The following is a 14,407-nucleotide window of genomic DNA, read 5'->3' on the forward strand; positions in this document are numbered from 1 at the left end:
TCATAGCACTATGGTCATGAGTTTGATTCCCAACCAGAGCTCATCTGTGTGGTGTTTGTATGTTCTCCCTGTGTTTGTGTGGGTTTTCTCCAGGTGCTCTTGTTTCATCTCACACTCCAAAAACATACGGTAGGTTAATTGGCTGCTGACAAAATTAACCCTAATGTGTGTATGTTAGGGACTGTAGACCATAAGCCCAATGTCGCAGAGACATTAAATGACATGTAAATGACAAATATTATCTGTAGCGCTGCAGAATAGGTGGTACTATATAAACTGATGATAGCTAGTGAACATTTCTAGCTGCAAGACTCCTTGGTGCAGCGATCTACATTTAAAGAGAAAATCCGTTTTCAAGCAGTCGTTGAGGTTCCTGGATTAATTTTGGGTTCTGATTTGGAATCTGCTTTAGTCTACACAGAGACAAAGTCCTGCAAGACATCCACCGTTGCAATCATCAACACCTATGTTTTATACATAGGCGGCGATGAGACATAAACAAAAGCAGCCCACGTGTGGCAGAGTCTCCGCCGCGCCCTTATGACGTCACAATGCGACACTCGAAACACCGCAAATCTAAGGTGCAGGGATGGAGATATCCCACTATGTCCCCACAGATACGCCCACTCTCGCCTAGACGTCACGCCCACTACACAGAAACGCCCCACCCATCCCACTAACCACGCCCTCCCGCTCACTCCCTTACTATCAGGCATGGGCTGCTCCGGCTTACCCCGCCCAGGGCCACGCCCTCCTGTAACACCTCTTGGAAGATCTGATTGGGTGTCTGGTTAGAACCCCAGACTCTGCTCGTCATATCTACTCTTCCATGTCTTCCACAGCAACATTAGGAGGACAGGACAGTCTGAGCTTACCCTGCAGGCTGCAGATAGGCAGCAGCTCTACAGACCTCTGCTCTGTGTTATGTGAGGTGCAGCCTGAGATAACCACAGCAATACTGCACTGTTACCCGGGACTGGCACCTTGAGGACCCCTCACCTGGGACTGGCACCCTGAGATCCCCGCAACCGGCACTGGCAGCTTGAGAACCCCTCACCTGGGACTGGCACCCTGACATCCCCTCACCTGGGACTGGCACCCTGAGCTCCCCTCACCTGGGACTGGCACCCTGAGAACCCCATACCCGGGACTGGCACCTTTAAAATCCCCACACCCGGGACTGGCACCCTGAGAACCCCACACCCGGGACTGGCACCTTGCGATCACCACTGCAATAGTGGACTGTCATCCTGTGATCCATATACCAGTGACTGTCAATATCAGTTACCCCCACAACATATTGGACTGTCACTCTGAGATCCCCACACCCGGGACTGTCACTCTGAGATCCCCCCAGGACTGTCACACATGAGAGTAGTGGATAAGTTGCAGTGACTTGGGACTTGTCTGTGGCGGCCATATAGTCTTAAACAACAGACCTACAAGCCGGGAGTGCAAGATGTTTGACAGAGCCAGGATCCCATATGTACTCCTGGACATAGTGTGTGTGCTGCTGGGTATGTGCCATGTGCTATGTTTTAGCATGTCCCCTCCTCCCTCTATCCTTATACAGATGGGTCCCCACTATCTTCCAGGGGCCCCTCTGCTGAGCATGTAACATACTGTCCTGTCACACCCGTAGCTTTTGCTTTGCATGCTCTTTATCACTTCTAACCTACCTGATATAGACTTTCACTGTCACATCTATGTCTGCTCTCTGTGCCTTTCTATTAATATTTGCCTGGTAAAATCTCAGTAAATTGACTTGTTGCTATTGCGAAATCTATATAGTACTTTCATTTTTTTTTTATAAATGGGCAGCTTTTTTATATATAATTGATAAGGATTTTACTTTTTCTATATATTCTATTCTTTTATTTGAAGACTTTATAGCATTGAGCACTTTCCCAGTAGTATTTGTCATACTGACCAAAGTTCAAGGTTACTTCACACAATATATTGTCTTGACAAACGTTTATTGGTAAATATTAAGTTCATTTGTTTTAACACCTTCCAATACCCATTTATTTTTAATTTGGTTGTATAGGAAATGGTATGTAGATGTCAGTTGGCATGGGCATTGAGTATGTGAGCTGTGGGTCTGTTCCTATAGCGTGTATGTTGTTTGTAAAGGGTTATGACCTGGCTCATTGATTTTTGTCCTACTTACCAAATACTGTAAAAAGTTCATGAAATGTTAGATTGTGTTGTGCAATAGACTCGCGAGGCAATGCTTTTGTAAGCATTGTCATACCCAAGAATCAAAGTTATGCAATATCTTGGTACGTTGTGTAACCATAGTTGCATATCTTGCTTTGATGTTTGTTATAGATATCAGATGAATTAAATCTAACATGTGGTTCCTTGCACCACTGTAGAAAAGGTACAAAGCTGCTGTCAACTATACATATGGGAAAACCGTTTAGTATAACACAAGGATAATGACAATGCACATAGGTGCTCCATGAGTGTCTTTAATTTGTTCCCTTGTGAAGTTGCATTGAAAGCAGCTCATACCCGTGTTCAGCAAATGAACTGAGCATTGAATGCTGTGTAGTTTATTATTTTTCCCATGGCAAATATACATGAAAATTGCTTTTCCTCCTTTTTAGATGACTGTTCTTGGTTTGTACATGCTCTCCTGCCAGGATTCCCAACATATGAACATATGTTTTACTGACAAATTTATTAAAATAATTACTGATGACTAACATTTTCTACTGATGCATTGTCATGCACTAAGAGAATCTGTCTAAATCTGATGCATCTACAACAAAATGGGGGGACAGTGATTCTAAGAAGATGTTTCACAAATCTACATAATCTCACACTAATTGGTGTCACCTTTCTGGGTTTATCTTTGTTATTTCAGGAAGGAACAATTTTTAACTGACCAACTGTTTTATATTGTCTAGGGGATATTTTGCTACTTTTTTTTTATTGGCGGTTAGTTCATTTACGGATTGTTGGTAACCCCACCTGGCTAAATTCCCTAAATACAGTGTTTTCCTCTCCGGCAGCCCTCTGTGCTTTTCAGGCATAACTTTAAATCAACATGCAGAGTGGTTTATTTTTGTTGCGATTGGATACAGTAGAGCTGTGTTGTATCCGGAGCAACAATGACCACTGCCTGGTCGTATAAATACATGGTTATAAGGCAACAATAGAAAGATGACAACAAACTGCTTTAAAGGCTTAGTAGGACATGTACAAAACAATAACTTTTATTTCATGGTGGAAACAAGAGTCCTAACATCCTGCTGTTATGAATAGGGTTGCGGTACTAGGCATTGATATAATAAGTAATGATACAGCATATTAAATGTGTGTAGGTATAGATCACTTCTGGGGATGTCTTATTTGCTTTAACAAAAGGGTTAAGGGTAGTCTGAGAGTTTAATAGCTGAAGTGTATAGAGGAACCGGCTTTCTAAAGTTTGCAAGTGTAGCGCCTCTAGGTCTGAAATAGATCTCTACACTATAATTAAATCTATAAATGATCTATAAAGCTGCATCACATCTGCAGTCAGACTATACTTGTCCTATGTTCCCATGTACCGTCAGGGTGAACTTTGTAAAATGTCATGGCAGTGTAATGTGTAGATGCTGGAAAATAGATGCACACGCTTTTGTATTTGTTGTGAGTCACAACTTGGCTTTGTGGTGAAAAGTGTACCTTATGTATTGTGACGTTGTAAAAATCTGGCCACTGTTTTTTGTTTTGAGCATTAATCTAAGTTTATTTATATCTTGGCAGACTAAACATGTGACAGCTCCCACTCATTTACAAATATACATAATATATACCCAAGCTTACTATTGCCCTATAATATGCAAAGAAAATTGGGTTGCAAATGAGTTGACTGCATATGTAATGTGAAGAATAAAATGGGGAATTTTTGGAGGCAGTTTATTATAGTTAATAGAAGTCTTTTCTTTCGCAATCGTTTTGTTTTGTGTAAACTGTACACATCTTCAATGTCCTACTTCAGATTTCTCATTTATATGCCGTACTGCATGAGGTAATGCAGCAATAATTAATGGATGATCTGTACAAGGTACTCATTAAAGGTTGCCTACAAATATGTGGGCAGCCAAAGCATTTAATTTTGTGGTAATGCGCTTAATACCACTTTACTTTATGTCCAAAACTAATCAATAGAGTGTGGTGGGGGGGGTCCTGAGGACTTTTTTTTCTTTGTGTTACTATTGCACATTTTAATGCTATTTTCAGTGTACTCGGAGAAAAATGTTCTGCAGTCACCTACGAACTTTGGAACATCCTTATAAATGTACCATCTCCGCCCCTTTAATATGTCCAATAAATATCTTGTCAGAAACACAAAGCCTTGCTTTATATGTGCCCTATAAGTGCACCTGACCCAAATTTAGTTGCCAGTGCTCCCAATCTGCTGAGCCTCTCTTATAGGAACATGCAAAACTTTGCGCCCTACAGACGTTGCCATTTTGACATGCAAACTTTGTGCACTTCCCATAAACACAGGCATGATAGGTATTATGTCCTTAGTCTTCATTCATGTGACTCTAGAGCTGCTATAGGCGACCTTATACACTTCATGGGTCACCTGGGCGCCCCTCTAACCTTCAAAAGAGTTGCATGTTGCCCTTGATCTCAGTAATAAGATAAAACAATACATTTAATCAAAGAAAGAGACTCTGAGCTGTAATATATCAGCAGCATCTCAAACAAGCGTTTAACCAAACAAATCGTACAATAAAGCAGGAAAGAGCTGGGCTACGCAGGTGAAGGGTTGGTCATCTGCCTGTTACCCATCACTGCTGTAGAGTGTAGACAGTATTTAATTGGGGGCATTTTGCTGCTTGTTCAGACCACAAGCAAGGAGTGAGAAATAGAGGGCCAAGTGACTGGTGAAATCCATTAGTGTGCTTGTAACCTACACATAAAGAGACAGACATTTTGTGGGCTGATGATGCAGCTTATCCATGAACTACAAATGATAATTACTGAATTTGATTGCCTCCATGATGTCACTAGCAGAATTAATATTCTGTATTGTCATGAATATGACAATGTTCAGCTCACAAAATGGCTGCCTCCAGTATGTGTATGAGGCAGGTAAACTTTGCACTTATGAGAATTACCCCACAGTGTAGTTATTAAAAATTTTGTAATACATACTTGCCAACTCTCCCTGAATGTCAGGCAGACTGCCTGAAATAGGGGTGATCTCCCACACTCCCTGAAGAGTCTGGTATTCTCCCTGATGCTGAGCCAGTACAAGACGTGGTTGGCTTCGCCATCTGTGGCATGATGACACAGTTCAGAAATTGTGTCCTATGTCCATGTATTGATGCCTATGGAGGTGGCCATTTTCATGGAGACCAAGATTTAATCAATGACTGACAGGTAATGGAGACAGAAATGATACTTCAGTCTCTAGAGATTCTTTCATTGCTTTTCTTTAACGCATACTACTCTCCCAGAATGTCCGGGAGACTCCCACATTTCTGGGAGACCTGCCGGGAGAGCAGGGCAACCTTCCGGTTCTCGCCCTCGCAATAGATAAGTGGCGGGGGGGCATAATGACGCAAATATCGTGTAATCTTAGCCCCACCCCCTGCTTTAATTGGCCAAAATTGTGACAATCGTTTAGGGGGCAGTGCCAAAATGATCTCCCTGAAGCCAACGAGGAAAAGGTGGCAAGTATGTTGTAATATTCTAATTTAACTTTTCAAATGTGGTTTGTTGTTTTTGATGTGGTTTTTTGTTGTTGTTTTGTGGTCTATTGTCCTCTGTATTCCACATTTGTGGGTTACCCCCTGTGTTCTGCAGGGTTTGTCACACACAAGAAATTTTCAACCTGCTTCTCCATTTGCTTAAGAGAATGTTTTCTCCACATACACATGTATTACAATGAACTTCTCCATCCACAGAAGCATTGTGTGGAATAGATAGACAGCTCATACTTGGCTGCTTACCTCAGAAGGCTCTCATTCTATTATTCAGAGCTGAACTCTAGCCATTGGGTTTATTTAGAAAACATGGCTGTGCCCAGGATTGACATCACAGTAAAACACAGATGAGTGTTTAAGTTTAGGTTGATGTAATTTACATAGCAAGGAATATTTTTTTTTTTAGGGAAAATCTACCTTATGTCTACTCATTATTTGTGTTCCCATACATGTTTAATACAATATTTACACACTGTGTTTTATTCATTTTTTTTCTATGTTATGATTACTGTGGGAAACCATATAGTATTTGTTTGCTGGTGTAAACAGCATTGCACCAATAGAACATAGCCATTCTGTGACCACATTATTATGACCTGTTTTTTTTGTTGTTGTTGACAAGAGCCATAGAAGATATAGATTGTGTTAGTATTTTTTGGTACATTGTCCTTCCTGAGCATTGCAGTGCATGGATGCAGGATTGCTATATTCAGAGACTTGTTTGATGCATTTCCCATGGACCACGAAGAAACCAGCTTGCTTGTATCCGGCATTTAGACATATTCCCATGAAATATATTGCCATTACGCTTGTATGGCATTTTAGGCAGATCTATCAGACATATTCTTTGCACCTTTTTGACAAGTTAAATTAATGTAAGCACACTAAGCTTGATTACAACATTATGACTATTCTGTCCAAAGGAAGGACAGACCGTGCAGACTCGTAGTCTGAAAATGAGCCAAAGGTCAGGTTCACCGTCAGACCGAGGTGGTCGGTAAACATATCAGGTCAGGAAGAGGAGATCGAACAAGTAGTTCAGAACTAAGGATTAGTAGCTGCCTTGGGCACTACAGTAGCAGAGTGATCAGCATTGCTATATCAGTGCCAGGACTCTAAGTTCTATTCCGACCAGGGAGCTATATCTGTACAGTTTGTATGCTCTTCATACACTGTAAGCTTCACTGAGACGGGGACTGAATGATTAAACATTCCCTGTAAAAAGCTGCATAATATGTTGGCGCTAAATAAATTGGCGCAAACCAAGCCTTGGTGTCCTATGACATCAGCAGGTGAGGTCACACTTTTACAATAGGTAGGTAACGATGATGAGAAGGACTATGTGGTGCACTGCTGAGCGTGATATGTGATAACTTACTAGTTAATGCAATCTGTAGGGATATAATGTTAAAAAGCCACCCTTTTTATATAAACCTGTAAATCAATTTATTTAAATAAAAAAAAAAAAATGCTAATTTTCCTTTTCTGAATTGAACAATCAGACTGATGGTTCTGTTCTAGAAATCTGCAGTTTATTTTTAGTTTTTATGATCATACAACTTGCGCAGTAAAGCAGCCTTCTTTGGGTTGGGTTAAAGTGGGTAGTGTTTATGTATTGGTAATATGTGACATTGAGTCATGTATTTCTGGACTGATGTTTACTCACATGCACATTAGTGCTGCTAAAACAAAGGCCTATTTCGACACATACCTGTCTCTTATTACATGATCTCTATTGGCAGGGATAGATAATCGTCATTACAGGATGCACACCTTGTGTAATGTTGGTTAATATCCTATTGTTAGACATAGTCTGCTGTCATGCTGGACTTTGTGCTATTTAACAGGTTAAACTATAGACACATCCTGACTAACATCTTTTAAAAAAAAAAAATGATTTATACTATATTTTCGTTTACTCGAATGACATGAAATATGTAAAATATATTGTTATTTCTGGAGGGTAGTGATGTCACATGACTCATATTCAAAGTGTTCATTGATGAAATGCATAACTGTCAGTGAAGGCAATCCCCTTATACAGGTAACTATCTTTCATATTGAAACTTGTATATTGGAAGCAGTAATGTCCCACCTACTAATAAGTCTCCTTCGTGTACTGTGACATGTGTTGTGTCCCATTGTATGAAATTTTATACATTTCTGTTCTTCTCAATATTCTTGATTTAGAAATTGAAAAATTTTATTCATCATCACCATTTATTTATATAGCACCACTGATTACGCAGTGCTGTACAGAGAGCTCATTCACATCAATCCTTGCCCCATTGGAGCTTACAGTCTAAATTTCCTAACACACACAGAGAGAGACTAGGGTATCTATAGTATAATGATTGCTTGCTAGGAGGGGATACCTTGGTCTCCAGCTGAATTGAAGAAAGGCTGGGTACACGCTATAGAAAACTTCTCCCGATGCGATATTGTTAATGATTTTACCAGCGACTGAAAGTCCCAATGCAGCTTCATGTGTACACAACTACAAGATTTAGCCTCAGATCTGTGATCTTCATCTGTCAGAACTATCTGCTGAAAAGATTGTGACTCTGTACACTCTACAGATATCTGCCTACACTGCTGGAGATGAGTGCGTACACATGTGCCCAACATACTTTTATAGAGATTTTTAGTCCGTTTTATAAAATAAAATGAAACAATACAAAACAGGATCTAATGCGATATCTGATCTAACGGTCATTTATCGTGTGGTTAGCACGAATATCAGGTGAAAAACCTGTAGTGTGTGCCCAGCCTATCTCTGTGGCCTATGCAGTGAGGCAGGAATAGTCCTGGCCTAGTGCCGTTGTTCCGTGTGGTCAGGATCTACAGTGATGAGGAGCGAGTTCTAACACAGTCTTGTGCCTCCATTTGGAGGCTATTTACTGATGTACAAATAGGCCCCTTGGTGTGATCAAAGGGAGATTCCCCACTGTTGACTGTAATATATTTCCCAGCCTTTTCCAGTGTGTAACTATGGAAAGATGGATGAGGATAATAAGACCATGTCCCTATATAAATGTTCTATGTAAGACATTCATTCAGCAAAAAGACACATTGTGCAGACAATGTTTGACTCCCTTTTCACTGTCCTTAACCTTACCAAGTCCCTGAAGAGCTTACAGGTATTTGTGGATACCAATGCTGCATGAGATTCTACACTTCAACTTATTACAAATCTTGTGCCTTGTATGCATTCTATTAACAAATGAAATCATTTAGTTTTATCTTAATAATGGTTGGAGTAGTGAACTGCTCCCATACATATGAGGAGGAATTTCTGCTGCTCGTTACCACTGGCGCTGATTTGTTCCACTCTCTAAAAGTGTTTCAAAAACTAGGAACATGCACTGTCACCATCCAGTATTTTGAAGAATGCTTGATTTAACTATCGTGGTGGTTTGTTTGCAGTTTCCATATGCAAATAAAAAGGAGGCTTTCACCCCTAGCTGCCTGATATCTGAGCATGTAAGTCACTTGTGCCAGGCTCAGCGAACCTTTAAATATGGCTGTTCGGTATGTCGGACTAATGGTGCAGTAAGTGGGCCCAATACCTGGAAGTGTTCTGAAAGTTCACAGGTCCAATGATGTGGCAGGAACGATTCCATTCGATTCCTGAATATATATATATATATATTTGTGGCAAGAGCTTGCACAGCAATTATGGAGACCCTCAACGCTTACTATACATAGTCCAGCTCTCTGTCCAGATCAGCCAGCTAGCCCAGCGTTGATCTCCCTGAACAATGAAACAAGCAGAGTTTTATACCTGACACTCCTCCCACAGGCCTAGCTTGATGGACAGGTGACACACCCACCTTCTCTTTAAAAGGAAACGCCCATCCCTGGCTCTGTTTAGACCAGGGGTGTCCAACCTTTGAGCTTCCCTGGGCCACATTGGAAGACGACGAGTTGGTTTGGGCCGCACATAAAATACACTAACACTAACGATAGCTGATCATCCAAAAAAACCAGAAAACATAGTTAACATATTAAACTTACTTGGAAATGAAGTTAGTAAGAGTTAGGAAACCTGTTGCAGAATCATGATTAAAGCAGTAGTCTCATTACCAGCTGCAATTTAACTTACCTGCATCTGCCCCTTAGTGGGGTTCGGGGGATTAAATGCCAAAAACTTTTTTTTCCTCTCTTTCTGCACCCATGAATCATTTTTTTTTTATTGATAATTTTGAAATGGTCACCGATATAGGTAGCATCAGGAGGACTAATAGAAATCTACAGAGATTTAAAGATACGGTGGCGGGAAAAATGGCTCATGGAGCAGCCTCCGATGAGGGTAACAGTGGGTGATAATTTCACCCTACTCAGCACTGCACATTTAAAATGGTTTAAAATATTAAAAATACAATCATCTCTTAATATTTATATTAGATACATACAGAGAACACAGCTAGTTCATAATTGCATGGTGCAGAAAGTCCAAATTCAGAGTAACAACAATAAGATACTGGATAAATCTTTCACTGCTGCTGATAGTTCGCGCGAGTGACTCCTCTGTGCTGCGCTACGCAATGGATGTCTGGTGTGATGACGTCACCCCCGACATTCACTGCGAGCACCGCACGGAGGAGGAGACCAGGGAGGGAGCCGGAGCGCCAGCTGACGTGACCGCAAGATAAGTATTTTTTTTTTGCAGGATATTTTTTTCATTAACAGCGCTGCCCCCTTGTCACAACCGCTGGGCCACATTTACAGTCGCGCTGGGCCGTGGGTTGGACAATCCTGGTTTAGACTATCAGACCCACCCTGTCTGTTTGCTGAGAGGAAGCAGCTTTCTCTGCATATTGCCAGCTAAATGCCTCCTTTTGTTACAATATATATATATATATAATCTGTACAATGAAGAAGTAGACCATTAATAGCAGTGAAGAATCAAAATGTATTTTTACTTTCGTATATCTTTCTTTCTTAGTTTTTTTTTCTCGCATACTTGGCGCATTAGTGCTATAACTGTCGATGCAGGACAAACGAATTGTAATTTAGTAGTCTGATTTATATTATCAAAGAAGGTGGAGGCTTCCAAATGTCTTTCGGACAACCTCATTTGGCCTGGTGAATTTCCAGTTGAGCAGCCCTGCAAGATGCTACAAGATCCCGACCACCCCACCCCCACCCCAAAGATAACACAGTGGAATTTGTCTCTATTTAACCATCTCTCACAGCAAACCTGTAAAATGTGTTTTGGTCCTAAAGGTATAAACTACCCCAAAAACATGGGAGCATAATATATTTAAATAAATGAAAGCATTGTGTTTTAGATTAGATGCTCATGGAGAAGAAAGTAGATTCCTCTGGTGTTGGTAAGATTAGTATTAAAAAGGTTTACCTGAATTCTGAATGGAGGGGGCGTTTTAGATGATGACAGATTGCTGTAAAGCTTTATATATTTAGCTGCTACAAGGCTCGAGGACTTGTCTGTGGGGAAGCAGATGTATTTTTTTGCCTAATTAGGCAGTGTATGGTGGTGTGAGACAGTTGTAGTTTTATCATTCTTAGCTGCAGTGCACAGACAAACCACATCCTCAGATGTTCGTAAAGGAAAACCACATTACGGGAACATCAGCTGATATATTGCTAGGATCTATTGTGAGGGGGAGGCGGGTCCGTTTTAACTGTGCCAAATCAATAACCCTTCTTTTTACAAGTTATCAAACTGCCTATTTTCACACCTAATGTACATCAACCACAATCCTCCATTATATCTTCATGTTGTGTCTCTTTTCACCTTTGGAACTTTAGCCAACATGAAAAGCTAGATAAGGATTATTAGGTTACCAGCTGTCTTGAGATCATCATCAACATTTATTTATATAGCGCCAGCAAATTCCGTAGCGCTTTACAATTGGGAGCAAACATTAATAAGACAATACTGGGTAATACATACAGACAGAGAGGTAAGAGAACTGTGTATATTGTATGTGGTTAGTATACATGCCTGCAATCTATGCATTTTTTAAGAAATGTGTATTACTCCTCTATTCAGTTTAATTTTAACACATCAAAAGTGCAGGTGAGCAAGACTTCATTCATGGAACAGTGTTCTGCAAGTGTTGGCCTCCACTTATTTTCCTTATAGGAAACAAAGATTCTAAAGAGCAAGTAGAACCACTACATGAATATACATCAAGAGCTGTGTGTATTACTGACTCAAAAATATAATTTATTTAGCAGAAGTGTTCATACTAATTCTGTCCACCACACTTTCACTCCTCTGCAGCAGGCAGAGTGTGAGTGACAGTTTTGTGGACTTGCTGTCCAGAAATGCACAGTGTTGATTGGTTAATTTGTACACAGGGCAAGTGATATCATAGTAACCCCAAATTTCCGTAGAATCGGCTTTTTGTCCTAAAGAAGTGGGTGGAGATTCAGCCATGTGGTGTAGATAGTGCATTGGGAAGTGATGTTAAACCTGAACAATGAATTTCCCTTTCATGATTAATATTTAAGTATTTCAGTTTTGGGGTTTAACATTCGTTTAAGACTGTTTTGTTTCTAAAGCCACCACTACATTTGCCACAACTAACTACCTTTATTTGACTTGTATGTTAGTTATAAACTTTTGTCCCAGAGTCTCTCTACAATAATTGAGATTACATATGTGCAAACGTGTTTGTTTGTACCATTTTGTCAACACATGGGTTGGGGTTGAAACATCTGTCTGTCCTAGTGAACATAACTTAACACTGTAAATTTATGTGAACTTCCATGATCTTTTATAACTTATTTCTTCAGTTTGTTTTATATACGTCCCTGAATATTTATATTGAAACTAGGGATGCATCAAATCCACAGTTTTAGGATTTGCCTGTGCTATAAATGCCTTTCAAATGATACTGCCTAATACTAAACTAAATTTGAACTCCCATATGCTAATGTAAAATCGGTAGGTCTAAATGAGAACATTGTATCGTAAAATTATAACTTGCAGGATGTAAAAATAAGTGTCCTGCACTAAAATTGCAGGAAAAACCAGGATTCTGGTTTGGTTGAATTCTACTGATTTAGATGTATCTTATTTAGCTATAAACCAATTGTTGCACTGAATTATGCATTCTGTGCATCGCCATTTGAAACCTACAATAACTTCCATTTTCTGGTGATACACAAAAATTGAGTCCAAGGATTGGATCTGCGGGGACTATGTTCTACAGCTGTGCGGTCTTCTGGTCCACAAAGGGTTTTCTGTGGCCTTTTGGCTTCCCTGAGGACTGTCAAAGACTCTATTGTATTGTCGCATGACATCATTTTTTTTTATGGGACTGTATTTGCCATTGATCAGCACTGGTTTTGCAACTGAATAACTTAGACAGCACTTGTTGCACAGGAAAAACTTAAAGCATTCTTGTAGGAGGAATCTGGAGACTCCAGAATCACTCCTAAGCTCCTTAATATGTTGAGCCATAATCTGTGGGGTGTCCCAGCTGCCTAGAAGACAGGGTAAACTAATGCATATGAAGCAAGTGAATAAAACAAAGCTTTATTTTCCCCCTGCCTGCTCAGTTTGTCCGGTTTACATTTGTATAGTGCGTGCATTGGAGAAACACTCCTGCTGCCTTCCTGACTATTGTCAAAGAGAATGGGGAGAGGGGGTGGAGTGATTGTGTTTCCCTTGTCCTCTATCATGGCAAATTGTTGGCTACTGAATAAAAAATTGGGAGACAAAGTAGAGCTTTAGGGAAATGTTTGTATTCCTGTCAGGATCATTTCTTGACCATTGAGCAAGATTTATTTCTTAATATTGAAAACTGCAGGGAGTATCTTTCTATAATAGATTTCGGAATTCAATTCCCTCAGAGTATCGGAGCGTTAAACCTATTACCATTATTACAGTAAATTCAACCCGGCTTTCTGCTCGCAGCTCAGGGAGCTGGGAGGAAAAAGCCGGCGTTGAAACTACCGTAATAACAGTATGTGAGCGCACTATTACTGTAATAACGGTAATAGTGTGCAGGCCGCCTTACTTTTTACAGTAACTCGGCCAATTGAATTCCACCTTAGTAAAACAAATTCTATGAATATATCTGTAGAAATCAGATTAATAAGCTAAACCTTTTTGACTTTGTCTAATGGCATAAAGTTGCCTAGATGAGAGCTTGTTGATGACTTCAAAAGACTTCATGTTGTACCTTCCAAAGTTAAAATCTTAATTTCTCAAATTTGTTCTCTGCTCCAAAAGAATAATAAATAATGGTTTTGTTTTGGATTATTTTGGCCGTTTTGTTCAAGATGGTGCTGTTAAGAATACTTTCCATTGTGTTCCATTTGAGAATTGCTGTATCTTGTGTGTTGCTCTCTTAATAAAATTGTGTGGGAAAAATAAATAAATAAAAGTAATACTTTATTTAAAAAAAAAAACCCAAAACATCAGTAGATGAGACATACTTCATTCTTACACAGCTCTTTCTGACCACTGTTTTACAGACATCAGGCAGATCACTGTGTGCTTTTGTCAGCCATGCCTGGACTGAGAGGTTTGCTATAGACAGGTATTCTGAGCTGCAGACTGGAGGAGTCAAATGAGAGGCTTCAATATGCTCAGGAAAAGGGGGTGGGGGGGACTTTTTCTAAAAATTGCTCGAGGTGCTAAATACTAGGAAGAGCTAAATTGTATCTGTCCATAATTAGGGATGTGCACCGGCGACTTTTGAGGTCTCGTG

The 14,407-nt window shown here is 40.1% G+C and overlaps 1 protein-coding gene across 2 annotated transcripts in view; it reads left to right on the forward strand.

Annotated features, from left to right (window-relative positions):
* Positions 1–805: 805 nt before the first annotated feature.
* The window catches only part of PLPP1 (phospholipid phosphatase 1), an 89,840-nt gene continuing 76,238 nt past the window's right edge, over positions 806–14,407 (forward strand). For both annotated transcript variants that reach the window (XM_075183567.1, XM_075183576.1), the window contains exon 1: positions 806–1,517. In XM_075183567.1, coding sequence (XP_075039668.1) covers positions 1,460–1,517 — 58 coding nt within the window. In that variant the 5' untranslated portion in view covers positions 806–1,459. The remainder of the gene's footprint in view (positions 1,518–14,407) is intronic.

Source organism: Mixophyes fleayi, chromosome 1, assembly GCF_038048845.1.
Source record: "Mixophyes fleayi isolate aMixFle1 chromosome 1, aMixFle1.hap1, whole genome shotgun sequence".
Classification (NCBI taxonomy): domain Eukaryota; kingdom Metazoa; phylum Chordata; class Amphibia; order Anura; family Limnodynastidae; genus Mixophyes; species Mixophyes fleayi.